Raw genomic sequence first — 18,967 nt, 5'->3', positions numbered from 1 at the left:
TGTGCATTTTCAAATTGGTAGCCCCAGAGCAAAGCCGCTAGAATACTAACAAGCCCACCTAAAGTCTCCCACCTGCATGTACTGGCAAGTCTGGGATAAACACCATTCGACAAATTGGTTCCACATTTGCTAATTGCTGTGTCCCCTTGAAGATGTTCAAGCAGCGTTTCTAAAGAAAATGGCAAGATTAACAAAACTAAGCTCTGCACATAAAGAGCAAAACTGTGACCCACAATGTAAATTCACGACATAAAAATCTCATTAAAATCTCGTCCTAGATTACAAAACTGCAGTGCCTGATCGTCACTAACAATTCACTAGTTACTAAGCAAAGCAGCTCACGTAGGCTATTCGGATGAGTGTACTGCAAGAATATCTATTGAGGCTCCACTCAAAGCCTGCATTGAGCGCTAAGCCAAAGAAATGCGTTCCCGAAACTCCATCCTAAATCTTGCATTTTCCGCGCGTCCATAAAGCTATAATCGATTTCGAAGGACCAACATATAAAGAAATACTGCAATGACGTACCTTTCACACACGTGAACATCATTGAAAATATGAGGTTCCAAAATATAATTCCAGTTTTAATCCTCATTGTTTTAGCTTGAAGAAAGTCCGTCCGGCCACATTTAACGCATCTTCTGTTGAAAATGTCTAGTAGTTCAATAGATCCAGCGTAGTATCCTTCTCTATAAATCCCTTTCATATTTACAACTAAACATGTATTTATGTGGTAAGTATTCCTTGACCAGAGACAGCGAGCCGTACTGTCTGGTGTGAGAACGCTGCTAAAAGTGAGCAGAGAATTTTAGGATACCACAGCAACCTTGACGAGGACTCAACCATCTCGCCAAGAGGGGCATCAAGTATAATCTCTGGTGTGTTCTTGTCTAACGCTATATCTCCGTCCACCTCGCCCCTGTGCTATCTGCACCGATGGATAGATGTGCATTTGAATACTGCCTTATCGATATCCCAACACAGCCCACACACAAGATTTATTACATCTCTGTAAATCAATCAAGAAATGAACTGTGTTCATGATAGCCTATGGTTGGGACAGCCGGGAAACTGCATCCCCCATCCCAAAGGCTGATGAAAGAAAATCGCCTGGTAGGCAACACCATAACTCTCATTTTCATTTTGGAGATCGAACGGATCATTTATTGGTAGTGATGGGATTCACATTTGCAATGCAAAGATTCGATGATTACAACTAATGCTGAGCTGCAGCAGGACTCTTCTGCCATCTACAGGCTATAGACTTTTCTTTTATGTGCTTGCACAGTGAATGGATTCTCAAACAGGTCCACAAAACTATTTAACCGAAGCCGTAGTTTTTGATTTTCTTCACTAAATCGGAGTTCAATTACTTTGTGTTAGGTGAATATTGGGTATTGGGTTTAGATCTAGTCCATATTGCCAAATAGGTCTACATGTTCCTGGGACGGATGACCTTCATAAATCAATATTCAGTGTGTAGTGAATATATTACATATATATAGAAGTAGAAATATTAATGTTACCATAAAGCCCTGTCTGAAATTATTAAATAAATAAATAAAAAGCAATATATTTAATCCAAAGACTCCCAATAGAGCAAATTGAGGAGAGTAACACATTATGATGAAGCAGGAACTGTCCATGGTGCTGATTTCACTGACAGTGCGTCATTCCATAATTTGCAGTGAGACCAGTTGTGCACTTCTGTAGCTATGGGAAAGTTGGGACCGTCGACGCCTTGATTGTGACTTACACATAATAATGCCTTTCACAACCTTTATGAATAGGCAATTGGCATTTGCACAAACCACTGCTATCCTATATTATGATGAGACATTCCATGAGTATAAATTGTTAGGAGGGACACTGAAATACTCAATTCGACCTAATCTCGGTTTCTTTTTTTAAGTGTCTTCCCTACAGCCTTCACCTGATCTTCTTTAGGTCTCTTATGCCACAATACGGTCACTGCTCCTCCAAACTAGTGAGGTATGGAGAAAACAGCTTGAGCCCTCAAACCTATTTTTAGTCCAGTAGAGGGCATTGAGGTTGTTGTATGCCAAAATGGGATGTTTAATTTTTATGAATGTTAACTATTTATGTGACCACAGATATAGACATACTATATCTAGCCCTACCTAAAAAACATGTAAGAAAAAAGACTCATTCATTATAAGGAATTAGATTTTCCATCTGGCAAGGTCTTCCTCTCACTGGATTCTCTAGTGTGGATTACGGCCTGCTCCAGGCAGCATTACTTTACCGCTTATTGTTGTCGATTCAAGGGCTGCTAAGGAGAGTATATTTGTGCTTGTCAATGTTCCTTCTCTGCCTGTTGATGTGCAACTGATCTCCTCTGGCAGTTTACGATCAGTTTACGATCTCAGTTCAGTTGCATCTGCTCTTGAGTTAGCCTTATCATATGCTTTTTCAACTGGGTAGTCTGTCTGTGAAACAGGCACCAATTGGTTGCAAATTGCTTTGCACTCCGCGTTGCTCCACACGACTCGAACCTGCGACCTCTGAATTGCCAACACACGTGACCGTCTCCTCAAATAGCCTACCCAATGTTAACCAGCTTCTCCATCAAAAACCTAGCAATTCGATGGCGCGGGTGGCTGTATTTGAACTTGAAGAATGAGTTTACGATCTCAGTTCAGTTGCATCTGCTCTTGAGTTAGCCTTAACCTCACTGACCACATTGACTCTGTTTCTCCTCCGGGGGCATGCACTTGTGGATATCACAGCCGTGATTGTGTGTGGAGTGATGTCTAAAAAAGGGCCTGTATTCCCGGGGAGTCAGAGGCCTCCTGTCTGCCTGGAGGGGGCTAGAGTTCCGCGTGGAGGGAGTTGGGATTGGATTAACTGGTTTGCCCTCCGGAGGGGCTGTTTCTGACCTGCTCCTCGCCGGTAATCCGTTGTTGCCTGGGGTTCTGCGTCTACTCAGTGGGGATGTCTTGGCTCTCGCCAGCGTGCCTGTGGATAATCTGTTGTTCATTGTTCTGTTTGATGCTGAATAGCTGTTTAAGGATGCCAACGAGAGAGCGAGACATTTTCCTTATGGAATGATAATAATACGTTTGTTTACAGACATGTATTTCGCAGTGTGTATCTGATGTGATGTGGAAAAAAATGTACTGCCAAATTTCAATGATTATAATGGGTAGTCTACAATTCTAATGTGTATTTATTTGACTATGTTATCATGTTATGTATTCCAATTAGGTTGCACACGTCCCAACCATTTAATTTATTTGCGGTCAAATAAAGCTCAAGGAACAACAATGAAACATCGACCCTCCTAATGTTCTCCCTGACCCCTCTGATAATGGCCACATGCTCCATACAGTAGTGATGGACTACAGTGAGTCATGTGTGTTCATGTAGGTGGCATTAACGACCCCTGTGTCGAGTTTCTGTGGCTAGAAGAGAGACAGAGAGAGAGGGGGGGTGAGGGAGAAATGAAGGGAGAGCGAGGGAGGGAGGGTAATAGAGGCATGGTGCAAATCAAGAGGAGAGGAAAAGAATAGAGCAGCAGAGATAGAGCACAGCAGGGAACAGTAAAGCAGGCTCACAGAGGAAAGATTTGCCTAATGCTGTGAAAAATGATTGACATGCTGAGTGATGAAGGCATTGTACAGACAAAATGATAGCTTAAATAATCGTAACCTTTAGCTGATGGGCGAGGACTCTATTTTGCAATGCCTCTGTGAAAAAAACATGGAAGAACATGGAACATGGAAACTAATGGAAGTCAAGTTCCATAAGTATGATTACTCTAAGGATGTGAATGCTAGTGTTTCATGACTTGCACAACGTACGCTCACTTTAAGTCAGTGCATTCAATCAAGGATTGTGGTACAGAACCAGTTGAGTGATCAAAGAACAACAAGCAATATTTTTGCAAAACTACTTGAGTGAATTCTGAAAATTCCTCTGTAATGTAGGGTAGAGGTAGCTCAGAAGTAGCATTAGTAAGGTAGTTGTAACACTCTCTGATATATGTGTTAATTGTCCCTGTGGGGCAAATAAGCTAAACACACAAACAAAGAAAACATTACTTGGCATATAGCTGAGGAAGAATTTAGAGTGTGCGCTGCATATCTGCTGACTGGGAAGTTTCTGAAGCTCTACCTGGTAAATCCTGTATTCATGACAGCGAGAGCTAATGAAATGTATCATGGTGCAGATCGGCACAGAGAGCTGACCAGTCCACTTACTCCCTGCTGGCCAATTTAATAACTAACCAAACTACAGTAACAGACTCAGACCTTGTTGTGCATAAATACTCTCTCTCCCCTAGCACACAATCATTGTTTTCCCTACACAAGTGTAGCAGAGGGGTTTTGGAATCACACTCTCGTGATGAGGTAGCTCTGGCTGCAACCTCTTGACCCAGATAAAGCCTTCATACCAGACTGATATTCTCTTGGTATAATGGTTTACGACTGTGGCATCCGTGTGAGAGGTCCTCAGTTTAAACCCTGCCGGTTACATGCCTTTTACCTTTTCCAGGAATTACAATAGCATGGTTCCTTTCTGGTTCAACTCTCAGTCACTCTGTTGGACCTAGCTGTTGCCTATACAGTAGTTGATTTTCTTTTATTATATTCACAATACCTCTTTCAAGCTAAGTATGAAAGGATTCTCCATAATAAAATGGAATGGTCGTGAAATTGTCTCTAGGTTGGAAGTGGGAGTGCATATTGATTGCAGTCTTGATTGAATCGCATCTGAATACAGTTTTACCAGTGTTCTAAAATGTGAATATTTGTGGGAACTTTGCTGCAATTGTGCTTAATTACCAAATTGGAGCAATCAATAATGGATTCGTATGTCCCTGCTGTGATTGCCCTTTAGAGACTGATTAAACCTGTTCTTTTCTGATGGATGAATATCTGAATAGCATTGTATTTTTTTCGGGGGGTGTTGTTGTTAGTTTGTTCTATGCCAAGTATTCAAGAAAGGTTCCATTCTCTCTCCATTGGAGGGAATCGAACAGTAGTGGTGGGGGGTTTTCTTTTTTGTATGACTCTGTCAAGGAGGCTTACCGCAGTGTTAAGGAAGTCTGAGCTCAGAAAGTCAGTCTGGCTTCCCTTTCTCTAAACCTCGTCAAGAGATGGCTTACAGCGCTGAGGGGAAATTAACTTGCTCTCCCTTCAAATGAATGATTCCCATTCCTCCCCTCTGAGGACTGACTAATTCCCATCCCCCTCTGGGCAAATGAAATGTCTTCTCCACCATTTAATTAACCATACACTTTCATATTTTTCTATTAGTATCAACTAAGTAATCATTGTTGGAGCTGAATTAGATAAAGCAGCATTGCTTAGATGTATGAGGAATGAAAGGATACAGGGATAATTGAGGGGTTGTTTTTCCCTGTCGACCAATAACAGTGTGTGTAGTGCATATCAAACACACACAAGTTGGAGAAATTGTCAAAGCTTTCGTTCTAACAAGTATCAGTTATTAATATCCAATAATTGTCTGTATATTGTTGGCGGTATTAGTGACAGTAGAGTCTGATTGATGTCTCAGAAGTCTCAGATGATTGAGCCCTCTAAGCCAGGCACCAGTTGCTAACTCTCTCCATGCTCCACGGTTTTGCAGAACATAGACCTGCATTGGGGTGACAGTATGTCAGATGCTTCACAAGGCAAGGAAATGTCCACAGGGCCAAATAGCCACAAGTTTATAAAACATGAAACCAAACATGAATTTGTTTTGAAACCATTGGAAAAAAAACACATTACAATGGATATAACACCTGCACAAATAGAATCATGCACAGAGCCTGTGGGAGGGAGGATAGATCGTAACTATGGTTGAATCTGTCAGTCCTTGTCTGCAGTACTGCTGCAGCACCTTGACCTCTGTGGCTGGTGTGAAGTCTCACAAGGCTTTCTATACCCTGCCCAGAGCAGTACAGAGATTCAGAGCTGGCAGATAAAACAAAGGAAAACCCACGGAAAATTCCATCCACAGCTTTTATGGGCCTTTTAAAGAAATAGAGCCATGTGTGAAATTCAATAGGAATTCAATGTGATTGTGTTCTGTGTATTCAGAAAAGGACAGCTTGCCAGAAATCATTTAATTGTATTGTCATAAACTTCCCTGAAAATACAACTTTAAAACTTGAAACTCTGTTCACTCCCAGGAGTGGGTAATGACTGTCTTTACAGGAGATGCACTTATTGCTGCCATAAACTTGTTATAAAGCTGTGCTGTATATATCTCTTGCCAGCTCAAAGCATCTAGAACAGCTATAGTTTTAAATCACCAACATTAAGGTATCCAGTATTGCTACTCACTGAAATGTAATCAAATCCATATTCTAAACCCATTTATGTAGTACACACCAAAGGGAAAGACAGTACCATTCTACCTGAGCTCTCCAGTGAGATGAGGAGTTCCATTGTACACAGTATCTGTGAAATAAATCTCCTCTGTAAATAGCTGCAAGACTGTACGAAGGAATATTATTCAGATCAAAGAAGGGCTGTCTGCCTGACTAAAACAACTGAAGCTCAAGCTCCCTCGTTAGTCTTAAACCGTTAAGCCGAGTACACCTTCAGCTCAGAGTAGGTTACAGATGACAATGCTTTATAACATATGTAACTAAGATGGAATAGAGGGTTTTGACAAAGAAGTTATGTTTCACGTAAATTACAGCTATTTCCTCTAATTTAAGTGATTCAGCTTTCCAACACACAGTGAAATTATGCACCAAATAGCGCTCTCCATGCAAGGAAGCCTCTGAGTTAAAAACATTTGTTACTATATTTTAAATGAGGATGAGCTCCTCAATGAGAAGTAGTCTAAGCAAAACGCTGTCACGTAAAACGTATTAGTTAGTTATTAGTGTCCAACCCCAAGCCAAACAATCTCTTACCAAGCCATTTCCAGCGCTATACCACTGCAATGAAATATTAGCCTTGTGAAACAGTATTGAGTGTGCATTGCCCAGAGGGGAATACAATTGAAATACATTGAATTAAGTATTGATCATGGTGTGATAGCTCTATCAGAGAAATGACTATATTATAGCATATCTCTGGAAGTAGCCCTCCATGACATCATACTGACAGCATACTCAGAGACGTCACCTCTCTTCACATCTTATGATACTACAACAAAACACATCGTACACACCATCTCACCTGGATGACAGGCTACTGTTCGCATCAACAACTGGAGCTGTCAGGGGAATGTCATAAACTATTCAAAGTCCTATAATGCCCGGCTATAGTGTCAGGACAAAAATATTCAATTGAAAATGATGACAAACAACGATATTAAAAAAAACAGGCAAAACGAACAATGGAAGACATCATTCTGGCTTCATTGAAAAGACAGCTGCAGGCTGTATTCTTTAAACACTGCAAACAAAGTTATGCTTTTTTTCAGAGGCATTTCAACTCACATTACCTTGAGAAACAAGTCAGGATCACAACAAAAATCCCACATAAAAAAATCCCACTCTATCCAATGTCAAATGTACTTTTATAAATAATGTACATGGACATATTAATCACATTGTTATTTTTTCATCTCCCTCTAGGGCTAGCTTGAACCCATGAAGTGTGCTTAATGCTTTACCAAGCAGCATTAGGAGGGAAACAAAACACTACAGTAGGAGATGGTCATATTCTACAGTATAAACTCCCACCACGACACCCCTCTTGAGTTTAGGGGGGTTTGGCTAAATGATGACCTCCAAATTAGCACTTGTTAGCGATAATTGGAATGAAGAGGAGTCTCTGTATGAAAACCTGTGCAGTTCCAATGACTCATCTGTATGAGTGGCTGCAGTCCAGGTTACCTTCCCCCGCATGGGGCTATTATGTAATTGGACTGATCACCTATGAATGAAAAAGTCAAGTCATATTATCTTCTACATTTACACCAAGGTTTTTAGCTCCTAGGATTAACCCCCCATTATTTAAGATTGCTACGTTTGTCAGAAGCCATATCCTGGCATTAGAAATATGAATATTCAATACAGCCATTTTTATGAAGAAATTACAAGATACTAGGTAGGACCCAATTATCACATTTCACATATTTTCTATCAAGAAAACAAAGGAGGAAAACAACAAACAAAGCAACCCAAAACTCCTTGTGCATGACAATAACCCAAACCACACAAACAAAAACACCAAAACAGTTGGGACTGAAACCCAATTGTGTTTTCCAGCAGCGGAAAGGCTGGCTCTGCTATGGCATTTGTATGCTGAGAGCATGTTAACCTGGACATGCATCAGGGCATCAGGTATGACAGCAGGCTCCATCATCCCATAAGGAGCAATCAGGTCTTATCATGAGCTGGCCCACCTGTCTACAGAGACTGATAAGTGTGTCAATGGAGTGTGGTGCATTCCCATAATTACACTTGTGACCTCCATGATCCGTACACCTCTCCGCTGGGGATAGGATTTATCGACCTCCCCCACCAAACATAATTGCATGATTCAGCAGGTCCTCATGGTACACACATGGTGATATATGTTATACTGTATGCTGCCTTTCAGGGACAGTGCTGCTGGTTGTTGGTGGGTATCATTTGTTATGTGTAATGAGGTTAATCATTAATTCTGACTGGTTCTGAGCCTGTGGCTAAGGTGTGCATTAGCTACCTACAGAGCTTTCTCTGAGAGAAAATGTCTGAGAAATGTCTGTTAACATTGTGAAACCTCAACTGGGAATTTCCCAAACACATGTGTTAGATGGAAAATGGACCATGTTACTAAAGTGTTAAAGTCCAGTATCGGGACCACATCCTGAAGAGACACATCCTTCTCTAATCTTCAACAGCAGAAGTTTTTCCATGGCTAAAGGAAATATTGTTATTAAGTGATGTGTTACCAAGAGTCCTATGATTGCAGATGACAGGTTCAAACAAGATATGTAAATACACTCTCTCGGCGGGGGTGAGGGGAGTTAAGGGACTGGTCTGACGCCAGTGATCAGACGGAGCTGCAGTGGTGATCAAAGACTTGCCCAGGGAATGAGCATCTTGCTCTGGACCCGGGAAATTGACAGCTACTGGACATGCATATGCAATCAGCTCATTTCAGCACAAAAAACTCTTATCAAGCATTTTCCAGAATGTCTCCCCTGTGCATTGGGGAGACCAGGTGGAGCCTGCCAAAGCCCATTATAGGTGAGGAGATACAACGGAGTGCATAGTTTACCCAGGTCACCTCTCTCCTGGATTCTGCCTTTTTCAAGAGAAAGAATTATTGATTACAAGGAATCGTTCTGAATGTATATGACACAAGCAAAGAAAGAGTCGAGTCACTCAATGAAACATTCATGTGGCAGGAACAAAGAGTCAAAGGAGTCAAAGGAAAAAACACTCCTCACACATCCATCTTGAAAATACATTTTTGTAACACAATTTCAGGAAGAAATAAAAGTTACTGAAAGTAAATGAAAATCATATGTTTCTCTTATGTACAGTGTAGCCAAAGGCTAAATGATAAAAGAGAATGCATAACCAACATGTATGGTTAGAGAATGAAAACAAAACACCCAGTAACAGATTAATGAAGGCAGGCCATAATGGTAATTATTATTTTGTTATTACAAGCAGCTGAAATTAGAGTTTACGGAAGTTCTACCGGAGAGACTGAACTGAACCCCTTTCAGCACTAATCAGTCCCGCAACCATCTGTTCATAATTAACCTGCAGCCTATCAGAACTTTTGTTTGTTTACCATATAAATACTCATGCCTGCCTTCTCCATTTGCTGTTTCTGTGTTCTCTGTCTCACAGAATACTGCACCAGTGGAGGCTGGTGGAGGCAGAAATCGGAGGACAGGCTCATTGTAATGCAGGGAATGGATTGAGTTCCATGCACTACAAAACCATTCCTCATTCCATTCCATGCATTACAAGCCTGTCCTTCAACCTACCTCCACCAGCCTCCCCTGCACTTTTGCCACCACCACCCTGTCTGCACCACCAGGAGGCCCCCTCTTCCCTGAGGGGGATGGGCCCTGTCGCCCCCTGCCTACTCCAGGCAGACCCGATAGTTCAGGAGAGTTCCTGATCGGTTTGACGGGGTCTACCCCAAAACTTCACTTTACATTCAATGTAAAAAATTAATAAATCATTGTCATAAATCGCATCCGAGTTAAGTGAAGTCTTGCTTGGTTGAACTCAAGCAAAGAATGTACTACATCAATGTCGTCGCTGTTGTCACATCGGTACCCTGGTACAGATTGATAAAAGGCCTAAGATGCATTTGTTCAGCCTCTATAAGACTCACAGATGCTCTTTTATACAAGGCCAAGAATGGAAGCAAACAAATGATGTTTACCATATCTAATCAGACACTCTGAGAGAAACAAACGTTTCTGCGCGACTAGACGTTTGTTCTTTTGTGACTTTGTCATTAATCTGTATAATCTGTTGACTAAGGACTGATCCAGAATGAAGGAAGCCCTGCACTCCTTATGGCTGTAGCCAAGGGCACTGTCCCTGGATCTCCAGAGCAGACGAGGCATATCCACATTCCACACAAGGCACAAGGACACATAGGAGGCCAGGTCTATCTACCCCAGGATTCTAACACTGGACCAGGCAGGTAGATCTAGCCTCTCCTGCTTCGTCCCTCTCCACTGTCCTCATCTGGGCTTGTTGTTTTATACTGCTAGCCACAGGCTATTACAGCTGCAAGCCAGCCTGATGCATCTCCCTTGAATGGTTGGAGGGGGCGGTGATGTGATTGGGAAAGGCATGGTATTGAGGCCTTGGAGGCCTGACATTTTGCTAAATTAAGGTGCATTTGAAAGGTTGCAGAGTGCAAGCTGGCTTGGGAGTTGTACCACCTCCTGTAAAATCAAATAGAGGAAGGGTTAGGCCAGAGGAAACTCCCAGAGTTGCAACCAATTATAACATATTCACCACAAAAGTCGACAAAGAATTATACTTTTTCCCTAATACGAGTTGAGGCCCATGAAATCAATAAAGCAGTCTTGTTGTTATATTACTGTTTTGTATTAACAGTGACTCCCTGTCCACTACAGGTCTTAAGTACAAAGCAATCAAGAATTTATTGCAAACAGTGTAGTTGGCTAGTATACAAATTGACTTGTACTTACATCAGTATGACAAACGTACACCCACACCTATGGACCAAGAACATCAAAGAGTACGAGTAAATGAAAATTGCACTACTTGGCTTGCACTGTCGCCCGAGGTGATCCGCAAGGTGAGGGACGAGTGAGACTAATGCGATAGGACGTGCTAAATTTCAGTTAAAGCATTCACAGGACAGCGAGCAGCAGGTGGAGGGAGAGCCTGGCTGAACACAGAGGACTATAATGAGACTGACATTGTGTGAACTAACTAAACCATACATCAGTATGAAGCCCATAGTTTCACTTTAGGACATGATTTTTCTCTGAGTCTCCCCCACCCATCTATAAATCCAAGATGGTGGTGGGCTTAGTTATAGCACAATAGCTGGCTTTTGTACAGTTGGCCTTATTCAGGCCAGGCTAACCTGACGGATAGAAACACCAAGGACCCGACCTGTTCACAGACAATCTGCAGTGGCACAATCCCATTACTCAGCATGTTATTGGCCCCTTTCACACAGTGCAGGCTCAACCAACCACAGCCAGGCCTGCATCTCTGGGGAATAGACTGGCTGTTTGATTTTCTAAGGCCTCTCCCTCCCTCTCACACACACATAGAGACACACACACACACACACACACACACACACTGTCACACACACACACACACACACACACACACACACACACACACACACACACAGAGACACATGTGTGTGCACACACACATACACACCCACACACACACACCCACACACACACACACCCACACACACACACACACACACACACACACACACACACACACACACACACACACACACACATTCTTTGACTCTCTCTCTTGCTCCCTGCCATGCACCAAGGTGTTTCTCTATGGACAACAGTAAACCTGATTTAGTAGTCAGCACAGCACCACCATGGCAAAGCTGCCAATTCACCTGCTCAGATTGCAGCAGTACGCCCCTGCAAAACCTGGCAATTACCGCCTCTACATAAGTAAATGCAGGCACACAACCCCCTGTGATTGGCATTCTGTATCAAAGTCCTGTTTCTGAAATGCAATATTGTACATGGTTACAGTACTGACAAGCCTTCTCTTCAGTTAAGCTGACACTTATCCAACACAGGACATCAAACTTCCCCAGGGAGCAACAATATTAAAGCTGCTGACTGCTTGGGCTAGGGCAAAGTAAAGTCTCTATATTTGGGTGGATGGCATTCCAAATAACACAGAACATTTCTGTTCTACCACTGTGGGTGTGCTTCGAACTGTTTGCCAGTTAAATGTGAGTCAAGAATTTTGTCTATTCACTTTTCAACTATGATTTTAATCAAGCTTTCACCCCATGAGAGTATATGGAATATGTATAGACATGACAAGAGTCCTTAATAACATAACAGGAACTTAATTGGACACGCCTTGAACATGGTCTGAGACACAATTACATAGCTGACATTCAATTCAATCTCAGACATCAATTATGCGAATGAGCCATAATTGAGACTGGATGGAGGCGACTTTACAACGGGGTGACTGACACTCTCTTTGTAGGTGATAAAAAACAGCAATAAAGCACATCATCGACATTCTCTACCCATTATGTCAAGCCAAATGAGGAAACAAGTATTCTACACAGAGATAGGCAGTAAATCACAGCTGTCACAGTGGAAATGAATAATACAAGCTACCAAGAAAGGGTCCAGCTACTGGGTAAGCTGAACGTAAAGCCAAGGTTTGCGTAAGCGCTGCCACAGATAGCTCAAGTTTATGTGTGAACACTCCTGTGTCTTGCATCCCAGGTCAAAGGATATCTTTGACAAATGCTATGGTGCTGCGCTGACCTTCAGAATACTCACTGGGAAACTGAACAGCTTTGGGCTAGATTAATTAAAATGCACACAAATTAAAGAATTGGTGGAACACTATGAGACTGTCTGCAGAAAGAGAGATAGTGCTATTCCAAAACTCGTAAAATGCAAAACATCCCACGAAAGATGACGTAAAGTCTAGAAATGTGAGGTACATTAATCTGTTAACGAGTCGGGGAGAGAAACACTATTCATCTTCAATTTCAAAAGAAAAGCAAGACATTGAGGCATTAAGTTAGATTAAGCAGCCAATTAAACACCTTATTTGAAACTTCCAACTCCAGACTGTGGATTCCTATCTCAGGTTAAGTGTCTCAATAGAGAAATCATCTTATAGAGGCTCCATGTGTGTCTGTGGCAGAGATAAAAGAATGACCTGAGGAGGAGTTAGTCACAGAGAAGACCTCGCAGACAGTCTTGGCAATGTGTGTGTGTGTGTGTGTGTGTGTGTGTGTGTGTGTGTGTGTGTGTGTGTGTGTGTGTGTGTGTGTGTGTGTGTGTGTGTGTGTGTGTGTGTGCATATGCATGCATCCGTGCGTGCATGCGTTCGTGGCTCTCGCAGGGGTATGCAAAAACTACACATTTCCATCACCTGTGTAATGGACAATAAAGTACTCTTCTTCTTCTTCTTCTTCTTCTTCTTCTTCTTCTTCTTCTTCTTCTTCTTCTTCTTCTTCTTCTTCTTCTTCTTCTTCTTCTTCTTCTCCATCTTCTAAAGTCAAAGTTATTTTTTGTCATAGGCTTGTGGTCATATTGTGTTCAAGATACTGCCTTAATTTCTGCCTCTCTGCATTTCTAATACAAATCCTGTGTGTGTGGCTTTAAATGAAAGAGAGCTGTAGTCAGTTTAAAGGAGATCTCCACGGCTCTTCTGCTGTGCAACAGTATTCTAACCCCTTGTCTTATAGTGCGTATGGAGTGTACAGTCATTGCAGAGGCGTTACAGGTGTGGAAATTGTCCATCAGATCTGTAGGGTTGTTGCCATGGTAACCGAGCAGCTCTGCGGACCTTGTTCTGTGGACCTGAAGCTGTTTGGGAGAGCAAGGATGTACTGTTTGGGATCCCTATGTACTTCCACACAAAGCCCTGAAAAAGGGGTAACATTGTACTGTAGACTTAATCATCCACTCCCATTGTACCCATGGGCTTTGAGACTGAGATAACATCAAGCTATCTTTCCTGTTTTTTCACCCACATAATAATGACTCACATGTGGTCAGTATGAGTTGATGTGCTTGCAGTATAAGGAGTGCCTACATTTTTTATAAAATGATCCCAGCAGGACTCAAACCCACCACCTTGGAGTTTGAGCTACCGCCATGCCCAACCAACTAAGCCACACAGGATGTATTTCAAATATACATTTCCTCTCACAATTGACGCTAAGGCTTTCCCATAATTGTGATGCAAATATACTTTCGGAGGTTTCTCCATTCATCTAGGGAGTCGGTAGATTGGTTCTGGAGAGTCAAGTCTTATGCGATCCTCATACTATAAAGGTCTCAGCTGTGGCTCTCTACTCTCTTATTCTTCCCATCTGTGCCTGGGACCACGGGGGCACTCCACTCCAATCCTCTCCAGTCTCCGTATCAAAGTCTCTGAAATATAGATTATTTTTCTGTGACCATATCTGTGAGAAAATGAGCGGGACATAAAATCCTCGAGTCGATTTATAAAGATATGAAGAGACACCAAACCGCAGATATGAATATGATTTACTGTACCTTGGTATCTATTTTGCATAAGAATTGTTGATACAGAATACTAAGAGACTGCAATGAAATGTCTATCTTGTCTGTGTTAGCTTCTACACGACTTGCGAAAACCAAGTACACATAAAGAGATACAGTATAAGAAGCTATTTCGTGTGACATTGTCACTACATGTATTTACTTTTATAATTCACTAAATGTATATGTTCATGAGTACATTGTGAAGACACTCTCAGTAGACTGCCAGGAGCATCTGAGAGAGGCCCATGTATTCCAGTCCTGTTATCAAAAGACATCTGAAGCTTTAGTTAAATCTCCCAGAAAGGAAAGGGCTAGCACCTGAGGATTAAGTGACATCCACGCAGCAGTCTGGCCCGGAGACTTATCAAAAAAGCCCAAGATTTGAAATTATCCTCAGGTAAACTATAATAAATCTACATATTAACTTTAAAAGCTGGATTTCCCAAAGGTTATTAATTTATTTCCCCCATGGATGTGGTAACAAAGGTTTAATCTTTTATGTGTTTATTTCTTGTTGTTTTATTCCTCCCCTGGGGTTGTACATGTGTGTGTGTGTGCGTGCGTGCGTGCGTGCGTGCGTGCGTGCGTGTGTGTGTGTGTTTGTCTCTCCGTTTCACCTGTGTAATGGACAAGTATTATTATTCTTTTTCTTCTTCTTTTTCTTCTTCTTCTTCATCTTCTTCTTCTTCTTCTAAAGTCAAAGGTATTTTTGTCCATAGGCTGGTGGTCATAATGATTTGAAGATACTGTGTCTCTGCATTTCTAATCATACAAATCAAATATTCACATAACTAATGTATGTATTAGATCAGGAACCTTAACATTGTCTTTTCCTCGTCTCTATATCAAAGCTATAAATCTTGCCTCCAGTAATTGGAACATGACTCAATAACATACTTTTTCTTTACTATTCAAATGGTCTCCACACATTGATATGTATGGAAGCAGTGAACAGTGTACAGTGTACTGTATCCACTTTATTCTGAAGTCCGCACCTGCATTAATATGCTGCTATTTCATTCATTTATTACACCTAACGCTGCTTAACAAGAGCAATTGTTTGTAAAATTCCTCTGTGTAATTCAGGGCTATTCTACTGATTGCCATCATTACAATAATTGATCACAGATTATGCCATGCATCTTAATTTCAGCAAATGATTTTATAGTTTTTCAAATGCAGGTAATCAATTACCTTTAAGTAAGTATGGCATGTAATGAGAAAGCAAAACTCATTCAATTCATCATTACAAGGGGCCTATACCATTACCTTTCTCATCTGCCAAAACAAAAGTCTTTACTATATATAAACAATTTGAAAAAAAGAAAGAAAAAAAAAAACTGTAGTTAAAAACACATGGTTTATCTGAACTTCTGGGAGTCACAGTTAACCCCAAAGTTTTAACTGATACCACATACATATAATATTGAAACTGTAATCTGAGGGCCCACATGAGGTTTTGACATGTGCCTGTGGGAGAATGTTGATTGCAGGCTTATCGCTTGGACATTGTGATTGTTTTCTTTTGTTTCCGTCCGCCTAGCCAGTAATACTCTGGAGAATGCAATCTGTCTGCTTTCACTTATTATTCACTGCCATTCCCTCTCAGCCATTGTAAACATTTTTGGGAAAGAGGGAAGTGTTCTTCTCCTCAGAGTAATGAGAACTGCAGTGTTAATATCCTTTTATTGAGCCGTAACCTTTTTTTTTTATCAGTTATTCTTCCCTCTGTTAACTTGAGCCAGCGGGGCTCATTGAAGTCCATCAATGAGGTCGATAATTCTTATTCACTTCCTAATTGTCTATTCCTTTGTTTCCTTTATCAGAGGGAGAAGTTGCAATTCCCCAGGCTTTATTTGCCTTCGTATATTACAGGTCTATCATGGCATCTCAATGCTTCATTTGAGCACTTAGTTCTTTGGTATCTTAATAGATAGAATAAGCCGTTGAATGCATAAGGTAAGTCTTCCATAAATAAAATCTCCCTTTTGTTTTCTTGAAAGCATTGCTGTTCCACAATTTGTGGAAAAAAATAAGTTCACATTAATTTACCCACTATAGATAGATCTTTTCTCAGTCTGAAGTATTGCAATCATCAATATTATCATAACTCTACACGTTGTAGGATATGTTTGACATACAGTATACACATGCCTACTGGCTCATGTCTTTTCATTCATGAGGTTTTCATCTGACAGATTGGTCTAGGATCGTGATTTAATTAGGAGACTGTTGCCACCTGAGCCCTGGGCTAAGGTCTCCCTCAGCTCTAGGCTAAAAAAAGTACTCATTTTCGAGTATATTTCTCACCAGTTCACTGTTAGATATAGTCCCAACATATTCATATTTTTACCATACAAGCTTCATAGATATCCTAATGACAAGTCCATGTTTACTTTGTGGAAAAGTGATATGATGCGTTTTGTGTAAAAAATGGAGGCTTAATGACTTTCGAGTAAAGTACTCCTTAAGCTTCTGCAGCTTTGTTTCAAATTCAGTTTCATTCCTCTGCAGCTCAGGTGCACCTGCCACTGCTTGGGATTGAGTTACATTAGCACAAGTTTATTGGAGCAAAGTAAACACATCATCCGAGACAGACTCTAAGGATTAGAAATGTACAGCTAGGCTTTGTTACAATTGAATGTGCTCTTTTCATTATCTATGCATATGTAGCTTGGTGGTGGGGCCTAACTATGATTGTGGAAAATCCTATGTAATGACTTTGTTTTGATTTGGAAATGAATCACTCATGCATGTTCATGTTTTTCTCTAAACACTGCAAAAAGCATAAGTGCTGTGCATGTTAATGTCTTTGTCCCTTATCAAAGCTCCTTATGCTAATTTCTGTGATTACTGACACTCATGCTCACATAGTTGAATAGAGGGTCTGCTTGTATCAGATATTTTATTAGTGAAGGGAAACTGAAATAATGAATTTGTAGCAACATCAATTACCAACACCATGAGGCATTATAGATCATGCTTAATATGCATTTCTAAAAGTCAAACAAACTAATGAAATTGCAAAACAAGAAGCTAATCCAACTAAACAGCAATTCATCAGGAATTATTGGACTGATTGCACATTTTGTAAGATGAGTTGGATTTGTTTTTTTGGATTGATGGATTTCATTGGATACAGTAGGAAAAGTACAGTATGCCATAAGAAAATTCATGACTGAAATTCATGATATGTTGGCCTATCCAAGGTCAGAGTGATAGCTGTGAGTTTTGATTTCGCAAAAAATAATACATAAAAACCATCCTACAGTACATCTGACCCTGAGATGGCATCATGATGAATTTACTTCTCCAATTTGTTTTCCATAATTATATGCGGTGGAACATCTTCATTGGTATTAAGACATAATATCCAGGAAATTATATCTGTTATATCTATTCTGCTAGGTATGACTGAAAATGCTGCTACAGTAGGCTATATGAAGCAATGGCACCAATTATATTGGCATAAATGGACTGCTCTGGAATCATAGGAGCATCATGATGAGGGAAGCAAAATGGGCATCTGATTTCTTCAAAAAAAGAAAATGAATGTCTCCATTGTGTTCATGAAAAACATCTCCATCCACTGCGGAAATACTGCCTAGCAAATCTCCTCCATTGAATAGACAGATCCAATGTCCAATTTACCACAAGAGAGATCTGATCTGTCCTCTCAGCACTGTGGGAGTTTATCTGTAGAACTCATCTCTTTTCATTTCTAGTATTTTAAAAGGATCCTGCAACACACCATGCTAAGCCATTGGTCAGCCCTTTTATCTCCTCATGTCTAAATGATACACAGACAAAAAAAAACCTTTTTAGCAGTGAAATAACGTCTGTTCAATTAGTGTCCAATTAACTATCTCCCCTTGGACTCTGCCTGTTTGTAGTGAATGAGGAGGCTTTTGCTGGAGGAGATAAATTGGGGATTTACTTGGACTGATCTAGAGATGTGTTTGTATCCAGTGGCAGTGGCAAGAGGAATTTGTTATATCATAGCACGATGCTGCGGCGGGTGGCGGCAGACCGTAGGTAGCTTGACCTCGTTATCAGGCGGGAAGCCTTGTGCTGCCTGCTGCGGACTGCAGCAACACTAATCACCCAGTCTGTCTGGCAGTAAAAGAATAGGTTAGGACCCAGGCAGGAATTCACTCAGGCAGCCAAATGACAGTGGAGCAGTGGAAATAACTGTTTCAGATCAGTATCAGTCATATCCGTCAATACAGAGTATGGATTTTCATCTGCACCTTTGCCCATCACAATT

At 41.0% G+C, this 18,967-nt stretch overlaps 1 protein-coding gene across 1 annotated transcript in view; it reads right to left on the bottom strand.

Annotated features, from left to right (window-relative positions):
- Positions 1–706, bottom strand: part of LOC310810515 (CUB and sushi domain-containing protein 3-like) — a gene marked incomplete at both ends in the record, with an annotated part of 91,006 nt that extends 90,300 nt beyond the window's left edge. Inside the window, one exon of the mRNA XM_083678305.1 lies at positions 529–706. Coding sequence (XP_083534431.1) covers positions 529–706 — 178 coding nt within the window. The remainder of the gene's footprint in view (positions 1–528) is intronic.
- Between the last annotated feature and the right edge of the window lie 18,261 nt (positions 707–18,967).

The sequence above is a fragment of the Argentina silus genome, assembly GCF_951799395.1.
Source record: "Argentina silus genome assembly, chromosome: 10".
NCBI classification, from domain to species: domain Eukaryota; kingdom Metazoa; phylum Chordata; class Actinopteri; order Argentiniformes; family Argentinidae; genus Argentina; species Argentina silus.
The sequence above is the reverse complement of the archived record's forward strand: the minus strand, read 5'-3'. Positions and strand labels throughout refer to the sequence as shown.